Source organism: Phocoena sinus, chromosome 2 (genome assembly GCF_008692025.1).
Source record: "Phocoena sinus isolate mPhoSin1 chromosome 2, mPhoSin1.pri, whole genome shotgun sequence".
Lineage (NCBI taxonomy): Eukaryota > Metazoa > Chordata > Mammalia > Artiodactyla > Phocoenidae > Phocoena > Phocoena sinus.
In genome coordinates this window covers 38,128,757-38,153,193 of record NC_045764.1, presented here as the reverse complement: position 1 = coordinate 38,153,193, position 24,437 = coordinate 38,128,757, and the positions used below count along the sequence as shown (strand labels likewise).

Sequence of the window (24,437 nt, the reverse complement as noted above, 5' to 3'; positions counted from 1 at the left end):
GATAATGGAAGATAATGAAATAGAAATAATACATTTTGAAAGTTGTGCTGTTTTCATTATTTCCTTAGTGACTGATATTTAGCTGTAGGCGGGAAAGCAGTTAATAACTAATCATCTCCCCTGCCCTATTTCTTTCCCTGCTTATCAATCCCAAATTAGTTTACTGGAGTGTGAAATAATTATTCAAAAGTTATTCTGATACTCACTACACTGTATTACATCATCTTGTACTTTAATGTATGGAAACTGGGTAAAAATTATGGAAGCCCAGAAGTGAGTGAAATAGTTAGCATAATTAGACATGTACCCTAGGACATGAAGAATCTTATTAATAAAAGTCAATACTGTATGTATTAATACATTAATGGTTTTGTGAACAGGTAGCTTCTGCCCCTAAATTTGTACAAATCATAAATGAGAAGAGGGACATTTTCCCTCCTGAGAAAAAATACTTGTGAAGGCATCTTGTGGAGACATCTTTTGATTAGCTTTTAAAAGGATAATGAATATTGTTGTTGCTGTTTTTAAAGCATTTTGGAAAATCAGAATTTCACCTTTGTACTAGACATCTTGACTTATTCACAGGTTACTACAGGCTGCCTCATCTAATAAGGAAGAGCCTTCCAAAACTGAAAGTGAATTGACACGTTGTCTCTCTGAGCTCTACCAGAGAAAGTCTCGTGAAGAATATACTGTGTCCAATCAAGAAGACAGCAAAAAGAAGCGTAAGCACATAGAAAGGCTGTTTCTTACAGTCTTTTTTGACACTGTGTGTTTTAAAAGATTGATATTCCTTAAAATGAAGTTGAAATGGTAACTGAATAAAGAAGGACAAGTTCTTATATTTCATATTTTAAAGTAATTAGTACAATAGTGATTTTAAAAATCTCCCACAATCCTACCTTCTTTTTTTCTACCTTATTGATGAATTAAACCATTTTTGTTTTTAGTTATAACAGAAATTTAAATACAACTTTGTGTGCTGCTTATAATTACTTGTTTATCTACTACTTTGCTTTTTTAGTTACCTCATTGCTTAACAAAATTTGCAAATTTCTTATGTTGTTGAACATGTAGATTGTTTTCACTTTTTACCATTTTAAATAATACTATAGTGTACATCATGCATATGATTTACCTTTGAATGATTTCCTTAGTATAAGTTTCCATGAACAAGTTATTCATGGAAAAGGGAGCTCTGGATGCAGACTGCTTAATTGCCTTTCAAAAGAGTTTCATCACAACTCTGACTACTGGGTAACACCAAAATGAGTCAGTTCGGCATTTGTCTGTTTGGCATTAGATGTAAAAATCATCTAACCACCTTGAGATATTTAGTTCCTAAACTTCAGTTTAAAAAAGAGCTCTTTCTACCCTGTGTTGTAGGTAGAAAGAGATGCAAGAACTACCTAATTCAGATCATTCTGAATGGATATACTTCATTTCAATACTCCTTCACAGAATATTTCATCTGAATTAAAGTAGTTCTTGATTCCACAGAAGTAAAAGTTATTTTGCTTTCCTTCCCACGATGTCGTTTTGGTAGGAGGTGTCCCTCGTACTCCAGTGAGGCAGAAGATGAATACCATGTGCCGTTCCTTAAAGATGCTGAATGTTGCAAGACTGAATGTAAAGGCTCAGAAGTTACATCCAGATGGCAGTCCAGACACAGCTGGGGAGAAAGGGATCCAAAAGATAGCCAATGGAAGAACAGCAGATAACTTGGGAAACAAAGGAAGAACACTAAGAAGTTCTAAACCTAAAGGTATTCCTCAGTTCCATTGCATTTTGGTATCTAAATTCATGTTTACTCTTCTGTACTCTCATATTTTTAAGTTTTAATCATATCCCTCGCTTAATGAACATTTATTGGCTATCTACTGTATGTCCACAAGTGTGTTATGGGGAGTACAGTAAATAATAAGATAATTTCCTCTCCTTAGATTTATGATCCAGCTACCAAGAATAATAATAAACATATATATATATATATATATATATATACACACACATACATATACACAACGAATTGGTAAAATGAATACGTAAGAGAGCCAAGAGACTGTAACAGAAAATACTTGTTCATTTTGGAAGTAAAGACATACTAGGAGTCAAGAAAGGGAAAGTCCAGTCTTGAGCAGAACAGGCTGAGAAGGCTTTTACGGAGCCAGTGGAGCCCAGGTTAGACTTTGAAGAATGAGCAGAGTTTAGAAGGCAGAAAGGTAAAAGAAGTGTGTGCTAGATGGAGGATTAGCATAAGCAAAGTCACAAAGAAGGGCTGTGTCTTGGCCCTTTAAGTGGTTAAAGAAGTTTTATACATTTGTGAATGAAGAGAAGGGAAAAGGTTTGTGAATAATCTAGGGTTAGATTATTGAGGTCTTTCAAAGTCAGGCAGAAGAATTTAGTCCAGTAGCTTTTATTTTCCTATTTGTTCTTTTTTCTTCTTTAAAAATGGATTGAATTACAGTATGTTTCTCATTCTCAGGGTACATTCTTAGCTCACACTGACAGTGCCAGTACTGTGGGGTGATTGTGACAATAGCTTATGAACTTTGGGCAATAATTACCTGATGTCACCTTTGAGTCCTTTCGAAAATTCTGGAATGAAAGTTTTCTGCTTCTTTAAACATTTTTTTTTCTTGTGGAATACTGGATCATAGATGATAATCAGTTTGAGTGAGATAGCACATCTTCAATGAGCTAGTATGGTATACCAGAATGCGGATGGGAGAGCAAAATTAACAGTAATGCAAGACAATGTGGCATTAGCATAATTTCTGGACTAGATCCTTTCCAGAAATAGACCTGCACAACAGTGGTAAATTGATATTTGACAGTAGTGCCCCCAACAATTCAACAGGACAAGGATAATCTTCAACAGATGGTGCAGGAATAACTGGATATGTTTATGGAAAAATTGAACTTAAACCTTATCTCTTAATAGTATTTTGAATTTGTTTTATTTTCTTGAATCTTTGTTTTTGTTGCTCTCTCATTTCTTTTTTTCCTACTTAATTCATTTCTGTTTTTATCTTTATTATTTGGATTTACTCTTGTGTTATTTCTTGTGTTGGACCCTTAGCTAATTTGGTTTTTGAATTTTTCTTTAAAAAGATAATTTGTCTACAAATTTTCCTTTAGGTATAAATTTAGCTGCATTATATAAGTTTGCTATATTCTGTTTTCATTGATACATCTAAATATTTTCTGACATCAGTAATAGAAGGGAGTGTTTTATTTTTGTAATTAGCTTTTAATTTTTTTGGACTGTGTACAATGTGTTCTGTAAGATATTGAATCTTTAATATTTGTTGAAACTATGGCCTAATATGTGATTGTTTTGTTAATATTCCATGTGTATTCTCTAATTTTGGGGTACTTGGTTCCATACATATTCATCTTAATATTTGAATATTCAAAATCCTTATTAATTTTTTTCTACTTAAAAGAATCTATAACTGAGATGATTGTATTATAGTCTTCCACCATGTACATGTCTAAATTTCCTTGCAGTTCTGCCAATTTTTGCATCATATATTTTGAGGCTTTCTTTTTAGGTCCATACAAAATCATTTGTTTTCCTTGTGATAATACCTCTATTCCTTTATTTCCAATGTTTCTTTGTCATGTGTTTTGGGTATGTCTTTTGTAAATAGCATAATTTTTTTTTTAAACCCAACCTGACAGTTTCTATCTTTTATTTAACCAGCAAGTGTATTCGTAAAATAAATATTTATAATTATTATGATTACTGATAAGCTAGCGTGTATTTTAGTGTCTTATTTTGTGCTTTCAATTGTTTTTTTCCTTTCTAGCAGGCTATGGGATTAATCAAGTTTTCTTTATGCATCTTTTTCCTTTCTGCTAGGTTTGGAGGTTGTATAGTTTATTTCTTCTCCATTACTGGTTATCCTTAAATTTATAACATGTACACGTGATTTGCAAACCTTAAAATTAATCACTATCTCTGAACTTTTCAACCTCAGCATTTTTGACATTTTGGACCAGGTAATCCTCTGTGAACTATAAGATGTTTAGCAGCATCCCTGGCCTCCACCCCATTAGATGCCAGTAGTACCCTCCCTCTCCCCACCAGTCACTGCCACCCAGACATAGCCAGATGTCCCCCTGGGCAGCAAAATTCCCAGTTTATAACCACTGGCTTAAGCAGTACAGTGACTTCAGCTGGGTCTGATGATCAATTTGACTTTTTTTCCCCACAGATTTTAAAACTGAGGAGGAGCTACTATCTTACATACATGAAAATTACCAAAAGACTGTGGCCACAGGAGAAATCGTGTTGTGTTCATGTGCTCGGAACATGATCTCAAACATTAAAGCATTCCTAAAGTCCAAAGGCACCAAGGAATTAGAAGTAAGGGAATCCGGATATTGTTGTTTGTCATAACAATGTTAGTTGCTTGTTGGTGGGTCTGACTCATATGTCTTGGAAAATATCTGTTATGCAGTGCACATTTCAAAAATGATGAGTGAGGGGGTGAGCACAATTCTAGGTCTTGGAAGATGGGCATAGTCCACTGAGAAGGCAGAAATCAAGGAAATGGGCCAAGTGGGAGTAATTACATGTACTTCCCTTCCAATGAAAGCTCTATCCTCATCTGAGTTGCATGTTAGCTGCATGAATTAAGCCAGTGGTTCTTAACCCTGGCTGCACTTTAGAGTCACCTGGAACATTTCTTTAAAATGTTGATTTATTTTGCTTAGACTTCTCAATCACTACTTTATGGAATCTTCCTTTTATGAAAGTTCAAATCAGCAGGCTTGCTGTATCCATGCCCACTTGCTCTCAAATACTTTTCTACATGTTCTTTTAAAAAATATAAAAGAATATTACACTATTTTTCATTCAAATGAAAGAAAGAGGATGTACTTCCCTTCTTAGGGCATTAGTCAGCTGTGAAGAAATTAGAAATAATGATAAGCATTAATATTAATATTCTCCTATGTAATTTTGTATTTTCAGATGAACTGCCTACATCAAGTAAGAAACAACCTCTTGAAAACTAGCAAAAGTCTTCGACAGAATGTAGGAAAACTGGATAAAGAAGATAAAGTCAGAGAGTAATTAACTACCTTTTTAATTTTTTTAAAGATTTATTTATTATGATTTTTAAAATTTTTGGCTGCATCGGGTCTTAGTTGTAGCATGCGGGCTCTTCCTTGCAGTGCGTGGGCTTCCTTCTAGTTGTGGCACACGGGTTCCAGAGTACATGGGCTCTCTAGTTGAGGTGCACGAGCTCAGTAGCTGTGGCGTGTGAGCTTAGTTGCCCTGCGGCATGTGGGATCTTAGTTTCCTGACCAGGGATTGAACCCACGTCTCTTGCATTGTAAGGTGGATTCTTTTCCACTGGACCAACAGGGAAGTCCCCCTTTTTTTTTTTTTTAAACCATTACTCCAAAACAGAGCTCCCAAGATTTACTTGTATCAATTTAATTTTTCATTTTTAAAAAATTCTTTTCCATTATGGTTTATTACAGGATCTTGAATATAATTCCCTGTGCTGCACACTAGGACCTTATTTATCTTTTTTAAAAAGTTTTTATTTGAGTATAGTTGCTTTACAATGTCGTTGTTTATCTATTTTATATATAATATAGTTTGTATCTGCTAGTCCCAAACTGCTAATTTATCCCTCCCCCACGCCCTTTGCCCTTTGCCCTTTGGTAACCATAAGTTTGTTTTCTATGTCTGTGAGTCTGTTTCTGTTTCATAGGTAGTTCATTTGTGTCATATTTCAGATTCCACACATATAAGTGATGTATGTTTTTCTCTTTCTGACTTACTTCACTTAGTATGATAATCTCTAGGTCCATTCCTATTGCTGCAGATTGAATTATTTCATTTTTCTTTTCAATGGCTGAGTATATATCAGTTTAAAATAGATTGCCAGTTGCTTGAAGAGGCTTTTGTAGCTGATTCTCTATAACGTTCTAATGTTCAGTTTGCAGCACCTGTTTACCTAATAACCATATTGCTATTTAGAAAGCAATGGCTCTTCTTTTTGGTTGTTGTTTCTTATGTAAACAGATCTCTGCATAAGGAAGGAACTTTCATTTCAGTTAAGTGACACTCAAAGCAGATATAACCAAGCTTTTTTTTTTTCTCTCAAGGTGCCAGCTCCAGGTATTTCTTCATTTGGAGATGTGTCGGCAGTGCCCTTCAGTATATGAACATATAGGTGAAATGGAGCAAGTAGTGGAGGAGGCAAGTATGCTGCTTAGTGCCACTGGGGATGTGCTGTAGATGCATTCAGCTTCCTGCAGAGGCCATGTGGTAATTTTCTAAAATCTTCAGGTGACAGATTTGCTGCGCATGGTGTGTTTAACTGAAGATTCGGCATACCTAGCAAAGTTTCTGGAAGAAATTTTGGAATTGTAAGTTTGATGACTACTAATTTAAATTTAAAATTATTTTACCAAGAACTTATATAGGTATTGTCTCAGAATTGTAGCATTGTAAGGACTATTTCTCATGCTGGGTGAGGAAGGGAGTAGAGAGTGGAATGGTGACTGACTGTTCCATATTTAATCAATCTATTCCACAGGTATATTGATTCAATCCCAAAGATACTTGGAAATCTTTACCACAGCCTAGGATTTGTGATTCCTCAGAAGCTGGCTGGTGTCCTTCCTACAGATTTTATCAGTGATGACTCCATGACGCAGGAGAGCAAATCACCCCTTTCTGTGCCTCTTACGTCAAATGCTCATAGGTCAGTGTCGGGTGGCACTGAATCTGACCAACTGGAGGAGCTTCGTTCCAGATCAGCTAAGAAGAGAAGGTAGGAGCTCAAGGAATTAAAGGAATTACTTGTACTGTTACAGTTCTGGTATAGGGTATGTTTAAGCCATAGTCCAGTTGTCTTTGTCTATAATTTATGGAATTAGTAGTTGCCCTTATGTCTGAATCACAGAAGCCAATTATTAGAGTTCTTAACAAGGAGCATCTGACACTCTTTATATTATCTGGGGAACATATAGTCTTGTATTGTGTAGTCACAGTCCCCTCTTGACTCTCCACATGGGGTCTCCAAGAACTAGGAGCCTTCCATGAGGTAAGCTTAGGGTTTCAGCTTACTTTGTATATTTTCCATGATGCTCTACATTGTTCATAACTAGTTAAATTTATAGTTGTTACTTTTAGAAATTATGGGATTGACTTGTTTTACTGTAAGTTCAGGCCAACCTCAAGATAACCGACTTTTATTTAAGTGTTTTATTTTAAACTCTAGTTCCATTCTGATATAACTAGCTGTAACCTGTATTCAGTGTATATTGACTGTTTCTATTTTTAAAAGGAAAAATGCAATAAGACATAAAAGCATTGCAGAGGTTTCACAAAATCTGCGACAAATTGAAATTCCCAAAGTATCCAAGAGAGCTACGAAAAATGTAAGTCATTTCCAGGAGATAGAAAGTGGTATCACTTTGGGCATGAGTTCATACAATAAATAAGAATGAAACACGGTGTCTTTACTTTTAAGAAATGAGCATTGGAGGATACAGAAATAAAATTAGGTATTTTTATGAATGTGTCTACAACTGTAATCTAAGGAATAAAGAAATATAAATTTATTAAATATTAATCATTTTTCCCAAAAGTGTGACAGAGGTAATATTAAGGGGAAAAAAATAGTAAAAGTTAGGAATGAATAAGTTAATTCAAAATCTTTAATGTAGTTAAGAAAACTTATGAAATAATAACATAAGCAAAAGAAGCCATTGAAAAATAGTGTACAATCATAATAGGACTTTGTGTATCAGAAAGTACTTTTCAGTAAGTATGTTTTACATCAATAACAAGTTACAAAAGCAAACAAAAAAAGTCATGAAGCCAGGTGGTAATTATTTTTCTGTGGCAGTAGATGTTAGGACTTGATGGTTGCAAAAAAAAGAAATCCAGCTGGAGTCTATTTACTAAGTAGAATTAATGTCTTACTAAGAGAAGGAGAGAGACAAAAAAATGCATTGAAACTTTTGAACTGCATGAATTATGAGAAGAGTTAAAATTCTAGGAGAACTAGCTTTAGAAGCATTAATCATTACAATAGTGGTTTGTTTCTAGAGATTTATAGCTGTGCTTTAGTACTGGAGGTGGGGTTTCTTTGGAAGAGTTAGTGGTGTTCACTTTCTTATATGAGTGAATAAGATGCAAATCTTAGATATCTTGGAGATTTTGTTCAGAGAGTATGAAGTCCAAAAGGTATCAGACCACCTCTCTCACTAGATTTTACACGATTAGCAGTCCCTTCTAGCACTCCTTTTGGAAAACTTGTTTCAGATTGGCCTAGAAAGTTAACTTCTTTAAGACCAGATTTACTGAGATCAGGATTTGATTTTGGTTAAAAAAGAATATCATTTGTTAAGTTTCTGCTCCTCTTTGGCTGTTTATTCTTTAATGATTGCAGTGGCATAATTGAAAAAACAGCAACAAAATCTTTAAAAACAATTCTCTTGTTTAGATGCCATTTGAGTTTAGGCACTTGAATCCTCTACTATAATAGCAAATAAATAGCAGGTGGGTATTTTTTTTTTCTGCCACGCCACACGGCATGTGGGATCTTAGTTCCCCAACCAGGGATCGAACCAGTGCTCCCTGCAGTGGAAGCGCGAAGTCTTAACCACTGGACCACCAGGGAAGTCCCCAAATAGCAGTTTTATACAGAGATGTTCCTAAGAGTGTATAGCCATCCTCTAATATTATGGGGTTTCCCTGATGTTTTAGTTATAAAAGGTATACAGAAACATCGTTTAAAAGTTGAAATTATATAAAGTTAAATGTTAGTGCCTCTTCACCATCCATTCTTCAGAAGTAATCGCTGATGACAGTTTGTTGTGTATATTTCCAGGCCCTATTTTTGTGCATTTTACAACTATTTCTGTTACAGATTCCTACAAGTGGAATTGCAAGGATCAAAGGGTTTCTTGTGGAATTTTTATTCTTTTAAATGAATTCCTATTTAAATTTTCTTATTGGATTTTCTCATCTTTCAGGAGAATTCTCACCCTATTCTTCAGCTGCCTCCACCCCCAGAGAAAGAAACGGTACAAGGTATACTTTGTTTCCTTGTTGTACTCAGTGACAGTTTTATTTTGATTACATATATTTAAGCAGTTGCATATAGTTAAAAATTATAGTTTTGTGTAATTGTTGGTTTATGAAATAGGTCCATATACTGTGTGCTGGAGGAGTAGGATGTTCACATGGTCTCAAAATACTGCATTTTGTAAAATAACTGGTCTAAAAATTTTTTTTTAATTTATTGTTTGTTTATTTTTGGCTGCATTGGGTCTTCATTGCTGTGTGTGGGCTTTCTCTAGTTGTGGCAAGCGGGGGCTACTCTTGCAATGTGCGGGCTTCTCATGGTGGTGGCTTCTCTTGTTGTGGAGCACGGGCTCTAGGCACGTGGGCTCGGTAGTTGTGGCGCACAGGCTTTGTTGCTCCGTGGCATGTGAGATCTTCCCGGACCAGGGCTCGAACTCGTGTCCCCTGCATTGGCAGGTGGATTCTTAACCACTGTGCCACCAGGGAAGCCCTAAAATATTTTTTTAATGCCATTAACATGAAAGCCGAAAAAGAAAAGAGGCAGTGGAGCTGGTTTAGATAAAAGGAATTTAACTGTGACATAAGTGCACTACATGATCCCTGCTTGGGTCTTAAATGTAGGGTAAAAAGCTATAACGGATATTACTGAGACGATGAGAGGAAATTTGAAGATGGTTTAGATATATGCCCTTGTTCTTTGGAGATACATGCTGAAATACAGGAAACTGAAGAGTTGTGATGTCTGCAACTCACTCTCCAGCGTTCTGGGGTGGGCAGTTGTACAAACGTAGAGAGAGAGATGGAGGGAGAAAACAGATGTTGACAGTTGGTGAATTTTAGTGACAATTCTATGTGTGTTTTTTTGGTCTTGGTTTTTTTTTAATATTTATTTATTTGGTTGTGCTGGGTCTTAGTTGCAGCTCGCCAGCTCCTTAGTTGCGGCACACGGGCTCCTTAGTTGTGGCATGCAAACTCTTAGTCGCAACATGCATGTGGGATCTAGTTCCCTGACCAGGGATCAAACCTGGGCCCCCTGCATTGGGAGCGTGGAGTCTTATCCACTGAGCCACCACTGAAGTCACCATGATTCTATGTTGAAATTTTCTATAGATATTAAACTTCTCCAAAATTTGGGAAAAATGGAAAATAACAGGTCAAATTTGGCTGTCAGGCCGTAAATCGGTTTCATAGACAGCCTAAGGCAGGTAACAGAGGCTTTTATAATGGAGATAGAGAAACATTTTTTTGAAACTTTGGTGTGCATTATTGGCGTCCTTAATGTTTATGTCATTGATGGGTAAAAAAGGCTCCTCCCAGTTTGTGGATCCTGGTTTATTTGGTTTTTATTTAAGTGACTTGCTCTTAGAATTTTTTTCCTCTTAGTGAATTTTTGAGTAGCCTCCACCAGGCCATCTTGCTTAAGATTAAAATTAAAATGCTAGCCTGCTAGCTTTGTCAAGTATTTCCTGACTCTTCAGCTATTTTTCCTAACTCTGAGTCTAGATGGTTACAACTCTCATGCTCTGGAGTTAGGAAGAGGATTTAAAATATAGTAGTTCCCCCCTTATCCACAGAGATTACGTTCCAATACCCTCAGATACTGAAACTTCATATAGTATCAAACCCTATACTATGTTTTTTCCTATACATACATACCTATGATAAAGTTTAATTTATAAATTAGGCATGGTAAGAGTTAATACCATAATAAAATAGAACAATTATAACAATATGCTATAATAAAAGTTACATGAATGTGGTCTCTCTCAAAATATCTTGTACAAATTTAATGCCTTTTCCATCTTAACTAAGCCCTTTCATGCATTGTAGCCATAATTTTTGAAGTTTGAGTTGTGACAGCAAAACTAGCGTGAATTTTTCCTTCACAGTTTCACAGATAGACAATTCACTCTTACCATAGATCGTAGCAACATTAACATACGATTTTTTTTTCCCTTAAGTTGAGAAACTTTTTATTTATAGGAAGCACTTTATGACTTCTTTTCAGCATATCCAGGTTGCCAGCATCACTACTTTTGTGCTTTGGGACACAAAAAGTATTTAAGTAAAATAAGGGTTACTTGAATATAGCACTGCTATACTGCTACAGTCGATCTGATAACCCAGCTGGCTACTAAGTGCCTAACGGGTGGGATATGCTGGACAAAGGAATGATTCATGTTTTTGGTGGGACAGAGCAGGATGGCATGAGATTTTATCACACTACTCAGGAAGACACACAACTTTAAAACTTATGACTTAAGTATTTCTGGGATTTTTCATTTGATATTTTCAGACTGCAGTTGACTGCAGTTAACTGAAAATGTAGAAAGTGAAACTGCAGATAGGGAGGGACTACTGTATCCCAGCAAATTAGTAAAATACTCAAAAGAAGAAAAATGAAATCTCTGGGATTGAAAAGAACAGTTTCTCTGCTTGATGCTGAAATACAAAGCAGCAAAAAGTTCCAATGTGAGAAAAATATCGTAATACTGGGATATATTAAAAGGACTATGATTTACATTATCCAACCTCTTACTTGAGGATTATGTCCATTTTACAGTGAATAAAACTTCTAATTTAAGTGATGTGGGCCTTCCTTGTATTCCTGAAAGGTTCGGTTTATATTAAATTTATAAATGTAAGTAGTTTTTAAAAAAATTTTTTTAAGTTTTTAAAAAAAATATTTATTTATTTGGTTGTACCAGGTCTTATTTGCAGCACGTGGGCTCCTTTAGTTGTGGCAGGCAGGCTCCTTAGTTGCGGCATGCACGTGAGATCTAGTTCCCTGGCCGGGGCTCGAACCCAGGCCCCCCGCGTTGGGAGCGTGAAGTCTTAAGCACTGCGCCATCAGGGAAGTAAATAGTTTTGATATACCATGTGAGTGTACTATTTAAGGAAATCCTATTAGTAAATGTGAATATAGCAGTCAGCCTGTAAAATAGTTTCCGCAAGCAGATTCTCTGTTTTGGATATCCTTCTTTTCCCACATGTGGCTTTTATTAATGATAATATTTGACTTTCTTTTTTTCTTAATGCTTTCAGAAGTGACCAAAGTTCGAAGAAATCTCTTCAACCAGGAAATGATTTCTCCTTCAAAGAGATCTGTAAAGCGGGGGTTGCCTAGAAGCCATTCTGTGTCAGCTGTGGAAGGTCTAGAGTATAAACTTGACAACTTCAAGAGGACCAAAGGTACTACATTTTAGGGTAACCACGAGAAGGGGATTCTTGGACCCAAACCGGTCTCCAGACTCTTGTTGCAGAAGCTCATTAATCTCATGTTTTCCTCTCCTCTTTGGTTACCATCAGTTAATTTTCCACTTGGGGTCTCTCCCTCCAAGTTTAGATGAAGAATTAATCCTGGTTTTTCTCATTCCTCCCTTTCTAGTTATCCCTACAGACAACAGACAAACATCTATTTTATAAAACCAATTAAACAAAAACGAAAGATAGTGACTAGCAATTTTCTAGTCTTTCGGTGTGTTGGGGTTGTTTTTGCTTTTTTATAATTGAGACCATTCATGTATCATAAAATCAACTTTTAGTGGTTTTCAGTATATTCACAAAGTTGTGCAACCATCATGACACATTCCAGAACATTTTCATCATTCCAGAAAGAAGCCCTGTACCTACCCATTAGTAGTCACTCTCCATTTCTTCCAGTCTTCCCAGCTGTAGGCAACCACCAGTCTACTTTCTGTTTTTATAGATTTCTTACGGATATTTCTTTTAAGAGGAATCATATTATGTGGTCTTTGTAACTGGCTTTTTTTTACTTTAGCATAATGTTTTCAAGGTTTGTACATGGTGTAGTACGTCTCAGTACTTCATTTCTTTTTATTGACAATAATATACCATTGTAGGATAAACTACATTTTACTTACCCATTCATCAACTGGTGGACATTTAAGTTGTTTCTACTTTTGGCTATTGTGAGTGATGCTGCTGTAAGCATTCATATATAAGATTGTGTGTAGACACATTTTTAATTCTCAGGCATATGCCTAGAAATGAAATTGCTGGGTCATATGGTAACTCTATGTTTAACTTTTTAAGCAGTTACCAGACTTTTCCAAAGTGGCTATACCATTTTATATTCCCACTAACAGTGTATGAGGGTTCTGATTTCTCCACATCCTTGCCACCACCTTCCATTGTCCCTCTTTGATTCTGCTCATCCTAGTGGGTGTAAAGTGGTGTGTCATTGTGGTTATGAGTTGCATTTCCTTGATAACTAATGTTGAGTTGCTTTTCATGTGCTCACTGGCCATTTGTATATCTTCTTTGGAGAAATCTTTGCCCATTTTTAAATTAGGTTGTTTGTCTTTTCACTGTTGAGTTGTAAGAGTTCTTTATATATTCTAGATACCAGCCCCTTATCAGATATACAATTTGAAAATATTTTTTCCCCAATCTGTTGGGTTTTCTTTTCACTTTCTGGATAGTGTTCTTTGATACATAAAATATTTTTAATTTTGATGATATCCATTTTTTAAAATTTATTTTTGGCTGCATTTGGTCTTCATCGTGGCACGCGGGATCTTTAGTTGTGGCATGCAAACTCTTAGTTGCAGCATCTGGGATCTAGTTCCCTGACCAGGGTTCATACCCGGGCCCCCTGCATTGGGAGCATGGAGTCTTAGCCACTGGACCACCAGCGAAGTCCCAATTTTTTTTAAAAAATAAATTTATTTATTTATTTATTTATGGCTGCATTGGGTCTTCGTTGCTACACGCAGGCTTTCTCTAGTTGTGGCGAATGGGGGTCACTCTTCATTGTGGTACATGGGCTTCTCATTGTGGTGGCTTCTCTTGTTGCGGAACATGGGCTCTAGGCACACAGGCTTCAGTAGTTGTGGCATGTGGGCTCAGTAGTTGTGGCTTGCGGGCTCTAGAGTGCAGGCTCAGCAGTTGTGGCACACGGGCTTAGTTGCTCCGCAGCATGTGGGATCTTCCCAGACCAGGGCTTGAACCCGTTTCCCCTGCATTGGCAGGCAGATTCTTTTTTTTTTTTTTTTTTTTTTTGCGGTACACGGGCCTCTCACTGTTGTGGCCTCTCCCGTTGCGGAGCACAGGCCCCGGACGCGCAGGCTCAGCGGCCATGGCTCACGGGCCCAGCCGCTCCGCGGCATGTGGGATCTTCCCGGACCGGGGCACGAACCCGTGTCCCCTGCATCGGCAGGCGGACGCTCAACCACTGCGCCACCAGGGAAGCCCTGGCAGGCAGATTCTTAACCACTGCAACACCAGGGAAGTCCCCCCAATTCTTTTTATTTTTTTATTTTTTAACATCTTTATTGGGGTATAATTGCTTTACAATGGTGTCTTAGTTTCTGCTTTATAACAAAGTGAATCAGTTATACATATACATATGTTCCCATATCTCTTCCCTCACGTCTCCCTCCCTCCCACTCTCCCTATCCCACCCCTCCAGGCGGTCACAAAGCACCGAGCTGATCTCCCTGTGCCATGCGGCTGCTTCCCACTAGCTATCTACCTTATGTTTGGTAGTGTATATATGTCCATGCCTCTCTCTCGCCCTGTCACAGCTCACCCTTCCCCCTCCCCATATCCTCAAGTCCGTTCTCTAGTAGGTCTGTGTCTTTATTCCTGTCTTACCCCTAGGTTCTTCATGACGTTTTTTTTTTCTTAAATTCCATATATATGTGTTAGCATACGGTATTTGTCTTTTTCTTTCTGACTTACTTCACTCTGTATGACAGACTCTAGGTCTATCCACCTCATTACAAATAGCTCAACTTCGTTTCTTTTTATGGCTGAGTAATATTCCATTGTATATATGTGCAACATCTTCTTTATCCATTCATCCGATGATGGACACTTAGGTTGTTTCCATCTCTGGGCTATTGTAAATAGAGCTGCAATGAACATTTTGGTACATGACTCTTTTTGAATTTTGGTTTTCTCAGGGTATATGCCCAGTAGTGGGATTGCTGGGTCATATGGTAGTTCTATTTGTAGTTTTTTAAGGAACCTCCATACCGTTCTCCATAGTGGCTGAACCAATTCACATTCCCACCAGCAGTGCAAGAGTGTTCCCTTTTCTCCACACCCTCTCCAGCATTTATTGTTTCTAGATTTTTTGATGATGGCCATTCTGACTGGTGTGAGATGATATCTCATTGTAGCTTTGATTTGCATTTCTCTAATGATTAATGATGTTGAGCATTCTTTCATGTGTTTGTTGGCATTCTGTATATCTTCTTTGGAGAAATGTCTATTTAGGTCTTCTGCCCATTTTTGGATTGGGTTGTTTGTTTTTTTGTTATTGAGCTGCATGAGCTGCTTGTAAATTTTGGAGATTAATCCCTTGTCATTTGCTTCATTTGCAAATATTTTCTCCCATTCTGAGGGTTGTCTTTTGGTCTTGTTTATGGTTTCCTTTGCTGTGCAAAAGCTTTGAATTTTCATTAGGTCCCATTTGTTTATTTTTGTTTTTATTTCCATTACTCTAGGAGGTGAATCAAAAAAAATCTTGCCGTGATTTATGTCATAGAGTGTTCTGCCTATGTTTTCCTCTAGGAGTTTGATAGTTTCTGGCCTTACATTTAGGTCTTTAATCCATTTTGAGCTTATTTTTGTGTATGGTGGTAGGGAATGATCTAATCTCATACTTCTACATGTAGCTGTCCAGTTTTCCCAGCACCACTTGTTGAAGAGGCTGTCCTTTCTCTACAGTACATTCCTGCCACCTTTATCAAAGATAAGGTGTCCATATGTGCGTGGGTTTATCTCTGGGCTTTCTATCCTGTTCCATTGATCTATCTTTCTGTTTTTGTGCCAGTACCATACTGTCTTGATTACTGTAGCTTTGTAGTATAGTCTGAAGTCAGGGAGTCTGATTCCTCCAGCTCCTTTTTTCGTTCTCAAGATTGCTTTGGTTATTCGGGGTCTTTTGTGTTTCCATACAAATTGCGAAATTTTTTGTTCTAGTTCTGTGAAAAATGCCGGTGGTAGTTTGATAGGGATTGCATTGAATCTATAGATTGCTTTGGGTAGTAGAGTCTTTTCTACAATGTTGATTCTTCCAATCCAAGAACATGGTATATCTCTCCATCTATTTGTATCATCTTTAATTTCTTTCATCAGTGTCTTATAATTTTCTGCATACAGGTCTTTTGTCTCCTTAGGTAGGTTTATTCCTAGATATTTTATTCTTTTTGTTGCAGTGGTAAATGGGAGTGTTTTCTTGATTTCACTTTCAGATTTTTCATCATTAGTATATAGGAATGCCAGAGATTTCTGTGCATTAATTTTGTATCCTGCTATTTTACCGAATTCATTGATTAGCTCCAGTAGTTTTCTGGTAGCATCTTTAGGATTCTCTATGTATAGTATCATGTCATCTGCAAACAGTGACAGCTTTACTTCTTCTTTTCCAATTTGGATTCCTTTTATTTCCTTTTCTTCCCTGATTGCTGTGGCTAAAACTTCCAAAACTATGTTGAATAAGAGTGGTGAGAGTGGGCAACCTTGTCTTGTTCCTGATCTTAGTGGAAATGCTTTCAGTTTTTCACCATTGAGAATGATGTTTGCTGTGGGCTTGTCATAGATGGCCTTTATTATGTTGAGGAAAGTTCCCTCTATGCCTACTTTCTGCAGGGTTTTTATCATAAATGGGTGTTGAAGTTTGTCAAAAGCTTTCTCTGCATCTATTGAGATGATCATATGGTTTTTCTCCTTCATTTTGTTAATATGGTTTATCACATTGATAGATTTGCATATATTGAAGAATCCTTGCATTCCTGGAATAAACCCCACTTGATCATGGTGTATGATCCTTTTAATGTGCTGTTGGATTCTGTTTGCTAGTATTTTGTTGAGGATTCTTGCATCTATGTTCATCAGTGATATTGGCCTGTAGTTTTCTTTCTTTGTGACATCCTTGTCTGGTTTTGGTATCAAGGTGATGGTGGCCTCATAGAAGGAATTTGGGAGTGTTCCTCCCTCTGCTATATTTTGGAAGAGTTTGAGAAGGATAGGTGTTAGCTCTTTTCTAAATGTTTGATAGAATTCGCCTGTGAAGCCATCTGGTCCTGGGCTTTTGTTTGTTGGAAGATTTTTAATCACAGTTTCAATTTCAGTGCTTGCGATTGGTCTGTTCATATTTTCTGTTTCTTCCTGATTCAGTCTTGGCAGGTTGTGCATTTCTAAGAATTTGTCCATTTCTTCCAGGTTGTCCATTTTATTGGCATAGAGTTGCTTGTAGTAATCTCTCATGATCTTTTGTATTTCTGCAGTGTCAGTTGTTACTTCTCCTTTTTCATTTCGAATTCTATTGATTTGAGTCTTCTCCCTTTTTTTCTTGATGAGTCTGGCTAATGGTTTATCTATTTTATTTATCTTCTCAAAGAACCAGCTTTTAGTTTTATTGATCTTTGCTATCGTTTCCTTCATTTCTTTTTCATTTATTTCTGATCTGATATTTATGATTTCTTTCCTTCTGCTAACTCTGGGGTTCTTTTGTTCTTCTTTCTCTAATTGCTTTAGGTGCAAGGTTAGGTTGTTCATTCGAGATGTTTCCTGTTTCTTAAGGTGGGCTTGTATTGCTATAAACTTCCCTCTTAGAACTGCTTTTGCTGCATCCCATAGGTTTTGGGTTGTCATGTTTCCATTGTCATTGTTTCTAGGTATTTTTTGATTTCTTCTTTGATTTCTTCAGTGATCACTTCATTATTAAGTAGTGTATTGTTTAGCCTCTATGTGTTTGTATTTTTTACAGATCTTTTCCTGTAATTGGTATCTAGTCTCATAGCATTGTGGTTGGAAAAGATACTTGATACAATTTCAGTTTTCTTAAATTTACCAAGGCTTGATTTGTGACCCAAGATATGATCTATCCTGGAGAATGTTCCATGAGCACTTGAAAAAAATGTGTATTCTGTTGTTTTTGGATGTAGTGTCCTATATATATCAATTAAGTCCATCTTTTTTAATGTATCATTTAAAGCTTGTGTTTTCTTATTTATTTTCGTTTTGGATGATCGGTCCATTGGTGAAAGTGGGGTGTTAAAGTCCCCTACTATGAATGTGTTACTGTCGATTTCCCCTTTTATGGCTGTTAGTATTTGCCTTATGTATTGAGGTGCTCCTATGTTGGGTGCATAAATATTTACAATTGTTATATCTTCTTCTTGGATCGATCCCTTGATCATTATGTAGTGTCCTTCTTTGTCCCTTTTAATAGTCCTTATTTTAAAGTCTATTTTGTCTGATATGAGAATTGCTACTCCAGCTTTCTTTTGGTTTCCATTTGCATGGAATATCTTTTTCCATCCCCTACTTTCAGTCTGTATTTGTCTCTAGGTTGGAAGTGGGTCTCTTGTAGATAGCATATATAAGGGTCTTGTTTTTGTATCCATTCAGCCAATCTGTGTCTTTTGGTGGGAGCATTTAGTCCATTTACATTTAAGGTAATTATCGATATGTATGTTCCTATTCCCATTTTCTAAATTGTTTTCAGTTCGTTATTGTAGGTCTTTTCCTTCTCTTGTGTTTCTTGCCTAGAGAAGTTCCTTTATCATTTGTTGTAAAGCTGGTTTGGTGGTGCTGAACTCTCTCAGCTTTTGCTTGTCTGTAAAGGTTTTAATTTCTCCATCAAATCTGAATGAGATCCTTGCTGGGTAGAGTAATCTTGGTTGCAGGTTTTTCTCCTTCATCACTTTAAATATGTCCTGCCACTCCCTTCTGGCTTGTAGAGTTTCTGCTGAAAGATCAGCTGTTAACCTTATAGGGATTCCCTTGTGTGTTATTTGTTGTTTTTCCCTTGCTGCTTTTAATACGCTTTCCTTGTACTTAATTTTTGACAGTTTGATTAATATGTGTCTTGGTGTATTTCTCCTTGGATTTATCCTGTATGGGACACTCTGTGCTTCCTGAACTTGATTAACTATTTCCTTTCCCGTATTAGGGAAGTTTTTAACTATAATCTCTTCAAATATTTTCTCAGTCCCTTTCTTTTTCTCTTCCTCTTCTGGAACCCCTATAATTCGAATGTTGGTGCGTTTAGTGTTGTCCCACAGGTCTCTGAAACTGTCCTCAGTTCTTTTCATTCTTTTTTCTTTATTCTGCTCTGCAGTAGTAATTTCCACTATTTTATCTTTCAGGTCACTTATCCATTCTTCTTCCTCAGTTATTTTGCTATTGATCCCATCTAGAGTATTTTTAATTTCATTTATTGTGTTGTTCATCGTTGTTTGTTTCATCTTTAGTTCTTCTAGGTCCTTGTTAAATGTTTCTTGCATTTTGTCTATTCTATTTCTAAGATTTTGGATCATGTTTACTATCATTATTCTGAATTCTTTTTTCAGGTAGGCTGCCTATTTCCTCTTCATTTGTTAGGTCTGGTGGGTTTTTATCTTGCTCCTTCATCTGCGGTGTGTTTTTCTGTCTTCTCGTTTTGCTTATCTTACTGTGTTTGGGGTCTCCTTTTTGCAAGCTGCAGGTTCGTAGTTCCCGTTGTTTTTGGTGTCTGTCCCTAGTGGTTCAGTTGGTTATGTAGGCTTCCTGTTGGAGGGGACTAGTGCCTGTGTTCTGGTGGAAGAGGCTGGATCTTTTCTCTCTGGTGGGCAGGTCCACGTCTGGTGGTATGTTTTGCGGTGTCTGTGGACTTATGATCTTAGGCAGCCTCTCTGCTAATGGGTGGGGTTGTGTTCCTGTTCTGCTAGTTGTTTGGCACAGGGTGTCCAGCACTGTAGCTTGCTGGTTGTTGAGTGAAGCTGGGTGCTGGCGTTGAGATGGAGATCTCTGGGAGATTTTCACTGTTTGATATTACATGGAGCTGGGAGGTCTCTTGTTGACCAGTGTCCTGAAGTTGGCTCTCCCACCTCAGAGGCACAGCACTGACTCCTGGCTGCAGCACCAAGAGCCTTTCATCCACACGGTTCAGAATAAAAGGGAGAAAAAGTAGAGAGAAAGAATTAGTAGAAGTAGGAAGAAAGAAAGGAAGGAAGGAAGAAAGAAGGAAAGAAAGAAAGGAGAGAGGGAGGGAGAGAGGAAGGGAGGGACGGTGGGAGGAAGGAAGGAGGGAAGGAAGGAAAAAAGAAAGATAAAGTAAAATATAATAAAGTTATTAAATTAAAAATAATTATTAAGAAAAAGAATTTTTAAAAAAACAGACGGATAGAAACTTAGGACAAATGGTGGAAGCAAAGCTATACAGACAAAATCTCATACAGAAGCATACACATACACACTCACAAAAAGAGGAAAAGGGGAAAAAATCATAAATCTTGCTCTCAAAGTCCACCTCAATTTGGGATGATTCGTTGTCTAAAGGAGGGAAGGAAGGAAAGAAAGAAAGAAGATATAGTAAGATAAAATAAAGTTATTAAAATTAATAAGAAAAAATTTACAAAAAGAAAAAAAAACGGACGGATAGAACCCTAGGACAAATGGTGGAAGCAAAGCTATACAGACAAAATCGCACCCAGAAGCATACACATACACACTCACAAAAAGATGAAAAGGGGGAAAAAAATCATAAATCTTGCTCTCGAAGTCCACCTCCTCAATTTGGGATGATTCGTTGTCTATTCATGTATTCCACAGATGCAGGGTACATCAAGTTGATTGTGGAGCTTTAATCCGCTGCTTCTGAGGCTGCTGGGAGATATTTCCCTTTCTCTTCTTTGTTCTCACAGCTCCCAGGGGCTCAGCTTTGGATTTGGCCCCGCCTCTGTATGTAGGTCACTGGAGGGCATCTGTTTTTTGCTCAGACAGGACAGGGTAAAGGAGCCGCTGATTCGGGGGCTCTGGCTCACTCAGGCCATGGGGGGGTGGGTAGGGGCACGGAGTGCGGGGCGGGCCTGCAGCGGCAGAGGCCGGCGTGACATTGCACCAGCCTGAGGCTCGCCGTGCGTTCTCCCGGGGAAGTTGTCCCTGGATCCCGGGAAACTGGCAGTGGCGGGCTGCACAGGCTCCCCGGAAAAGGGGTGTGGATAGTAACCTGTGCTCGCACACAGGCATCTTGGTGTCGGCAGCAAAAGCCTTAACGTCTAATGCCTGTCTCTGGGGACCGCGCTGATAGCCGCAGCTCGCACCCATCTCTGGAGCTCTTTTAAGCAGCGCTCTTAATCCCCTCTCCTCGCGCACCAGGAAACAAAGAGGGAAGAAAAAGTCTCTTGCCTCTTCGTCAGCTCCAGACCTTTTCCCAGACTCCCTCCCGGCTGGCCGTGGTGCACTAACCCCTTCAGGCTGTGTTCATGCTGCTAACCCCAGTCCTCTCCCTGCACTCCGACAGAAGCCCGAGCCTCAGCTCGCAGCCCCAGCTGGTGAGCAGACAAGCCTCTCGGGCTGGTGAGTGCCGGTCGGCACCGATCCTCTGTGCGGGAATCTCCCTGCTTTGCCCTCCACACCCCTGTTGCTGCGCTCTCCTCCGTGGCTCTGAAGCTACCCCTCTCCGCCACCCGCGGTCTCCACCCGCGAAGGGGCTTCCTAGTGTGTGGAAACCTTTCCTCCTTCACAGCTCCCTCCCATTGGTGCAGGTCCCGCCCCTATTCTTTTGTTTCTGTTTTTTCTTTTTTTTCTTTTGCCCTTCCCAGGTACATGGGGAGTTTCTTGCCTTTTGGGAGGTCTGAGGTCTTCTGCCAGCGTTCAGTAGGTGTTCTGTAGGAGTTGTTCCACGTGTAGATGTATTTCTGGTGTATCTGGCTCCTAACTGCTGGTGGTTTATGCTATCCTTGAAGTTCCTTGTCTTATAGATGTATCACTTCAATCTTCACTTCTGTCTTCACATGGCTTTCCACTTTGTGTCTGTGTGTTTCAAATATCTCTCTTCTTTCTTTTACTAGGATCCTCCCAATTCTTTTTAAATGTTAGGTAGAATTCAGCAGTGAAGCCATCTAGTCCTGGGTATTTTTCGGAAGTTTTTTTGTGTGTGTGTTTTTAATAAATTTATTTATTTATTTTTGTCTGTGTTGGGTCTTCGTTTCTGTGCGAGGGCTTTCTCTAGTTGTGGCAAGCGGGGGCCACTCTTCATCGTGGTGCACGGGCCTCTCCCGTTGCGGAGCACAGGCTTCAGATGCACAGGCTCAGTAGTTGTGGCTCACGGGCCCAGTTGCTCCGCGGCATGTGGGATCTTCCCAGACCAGGGCTCGAACCCATGTCCCCTGCACTGGCAGGCAGATTCTCAACCACTGCACCACCAGGGAAGCCCCGGAAGTTTTTTGATAACAGTTTCATTTTTTTTTTTTACTTGTTATAGGTTTATTCAGATTTTCTGTTGCTTAGTCTGTTTTCAGTAGTTTGTGTCTTTCTAGTAATTTGTCCATTTCATCTAGGTTTTCTAATTTGCTGCTATACAATTGTTTGTAGTATTACCTAATAGTTCTTTTTTATTTCTGTAAGGTTGGTAGTTTTATTCTCTCTTTCATAGTTGTTTGAGTGTTCTGTATTTTTTCTTTGTCAATCTAGCTAAAGGTTTGTTAACTTAAAAATCTTTTCAAAGAGCCAACTTTTGGTTTCATTGATTTTTCTATTATTTTTCTACTCTTGATTTTGTTTACTTCCTGTGTAATCTTTATTTTTTCCTTCCCTCTACTTGCTTTGATGTTAGTTTGATCTTTTTCAGTTTTCTTAAGATTAAGGTTTTGTTATTGATTATTTAAAATACATGCTTTTTTAAAATTTATATCACTCATTGAACAGTTTATCACCACTGTCCTTTGTTTTAAATTTTTTATTTTATATTGGAGTATAGTTGATTTACAATGTTGTGTTAGTTTCAGGTGTACAGCAAAGTGATTCAGTTACACATTATCATATATCCATTCTTTTTCAGACTCTTTTCCCATATAGGTTATTAGAGAATATGGAATAGAGTTATTTGTGCTCTACAGTAGAAGCTTGTTGATTATCTGTTTTATATATAGTAGTGTATATATGTTAATTCCCAATTCCTAATTACCCCCACCTTTCCCCTTTGGTAACCATAAGTTTGTTTTCAAAGTCTGAGTCTGTGTCTGTTTTGTAAATGAGTTCATTTGATCATTTTTTTAGATTCCACATATAAGTTATATCATATTTGTCTTTCTCTGACTTACTTCACTTAGTATGATAATCTCTAGGTCTATCCATGTTGCTGCAAATTGCATTATTTCGTTCTTTTTTATGGCTGATATTCCATTGTATATATGTACCATGTCTTCTTTATCCTTTCCTCTGCCGATGAACATTTAGGTTGCTTCCATGTCTTGGCTGTTGTAAATAGTGCTGCAGTGAACATTGGGGTGCATGTATCTTTTCGAATTATGGCTTTTTCCAGATATATATGCCCAGGAGTGGGATTGCTGGATCATATGGTAGTTCTATTTTTAGTTTTTAAAGGAACCTCCATACTGTTCCCCATAGTGGTTTAGGTACCAATGTAAATGTACCAGTTTACATTCCCAACAACAGTGTAGGAGGGTTCCAGGCTTCTTTTTTGTTTTTGTTTTTGACCACGCTGCATGGCTTGTGGGATCTTAGTTCCCTGACTAGGGATCGAACCCATGCCCCCTGCAATGGAAGCGTGGAGTCCTTACCACTGGACTGCCAGGGAATTCCCCAGACTTCTTTTTTAATACAGCTTTTTACAGGTACAAATTCCCCTCTAAGCGCTGCTTTAGCTTCATCCTATAAGTTTTGGTATGTTGTTTTCAATTTCATCATCTCAAAATATTTTCTAATTTCCCTTGTGATTTTTTTTCTTTGGTCCTTTGGCTATTTAGGAGGGTGTAAATTTTCACATATTTGTTAATTTCACAAATTTCTGTTATTAATTTCTAATTTCATACCTTTGTAGTTGAAGAACATACTTTGTATGATTTTGGTCTTTTTAAATTTTTTGAGACTTGTTTTATGGCCTAACATTTGGCCTGTTCTGGCGAATATTCTGTGTGTACTTGAGAAGAATGTGTGTTCTGCTCTTGGGTAGAATGCCTATAGATGTCTGTTATGCCTAGTCTGTTTATGGTGTTCAAGTCTTCTGTTTTCTTTTTGATCTTCTGTATAGATGTTCTGTCATTGAAATCAGGGTATTAAAGTCTCCAAGTATTATTGTTGACTTATCTATTTTTTTCTTCCTTCAATTCTGTCAGTTTCACGCTTCATAGAGTTTGGGGCCCTGTTGTTAGTTGCGTGTATATAATTGTATCACTTAATGGATTGAATTTTTTAAATCAACATGATGAACTTTGTCTTTTGAACCTTTTTTGACTTAAAATCTATTTTGACAATAATTAGCCATGCGAGCTCTCTTTTGCATACAATATCTTTTTCTGTCCTTTTACTTTCAACCTCTTTGTATCTAAAGTGAGCTTATAGACAGAATATAGTTGCATCATATTTTTAAAAATCCATTCTGCCAATT

The 24,437-nt window shown here is 37.7% G+C and overlaps 1 protein-coding gene across 1 annotated transcript in view; it reads left to right on the top strand.

The window, feature by feature from the left end:
• TICRR (TOPBP1 interacting checkpoint and replication regulator) overlaps window positions 1–24,437 on the top strand; it is a 51,854-nt gene that overhangs the window by 12,643 nt on the left and 14,774 nt on the right. The window contains exons 6-15 of the mRNA XM_032623853.1: window positions 586–725; window positions 1,547–1,765; window positions 4,224–4,375; window positions 4,985–5,082; window positions 6,133–6,226; window positions 6,317–6,396; window positions 6,567–6,803; window positions 7,320–7,413; window positions 9,016–9,073; window positions 12,113–12,259. Coding sequence (XP_032479744.1) covers window positions 586–725; window positions 1,547–1,765; window positions 4,224–4,375; window positions 4,985–5,082; window positions 6,133–6,226; window positions 6,317–6,396; window positions 6,567–6,803; window positions 7,320–7,413; window positions 9,016–9,073; window positions 12,113–12,259 — 1,319 coding nt within the window. The remainder of the gene's footprint in view (window positions 1–585; window positions 726–1,546; window positions 1,766–4,223; window positions 4,376–4,984; window positions 5,083–6,132; window positions 6,227–6,316; window positions 6,397–6,566; window positions 6,804–7,319; window positions 7,414–9,015; window positions 9,074–12,112; window positions 12,260–24,437) is intronic.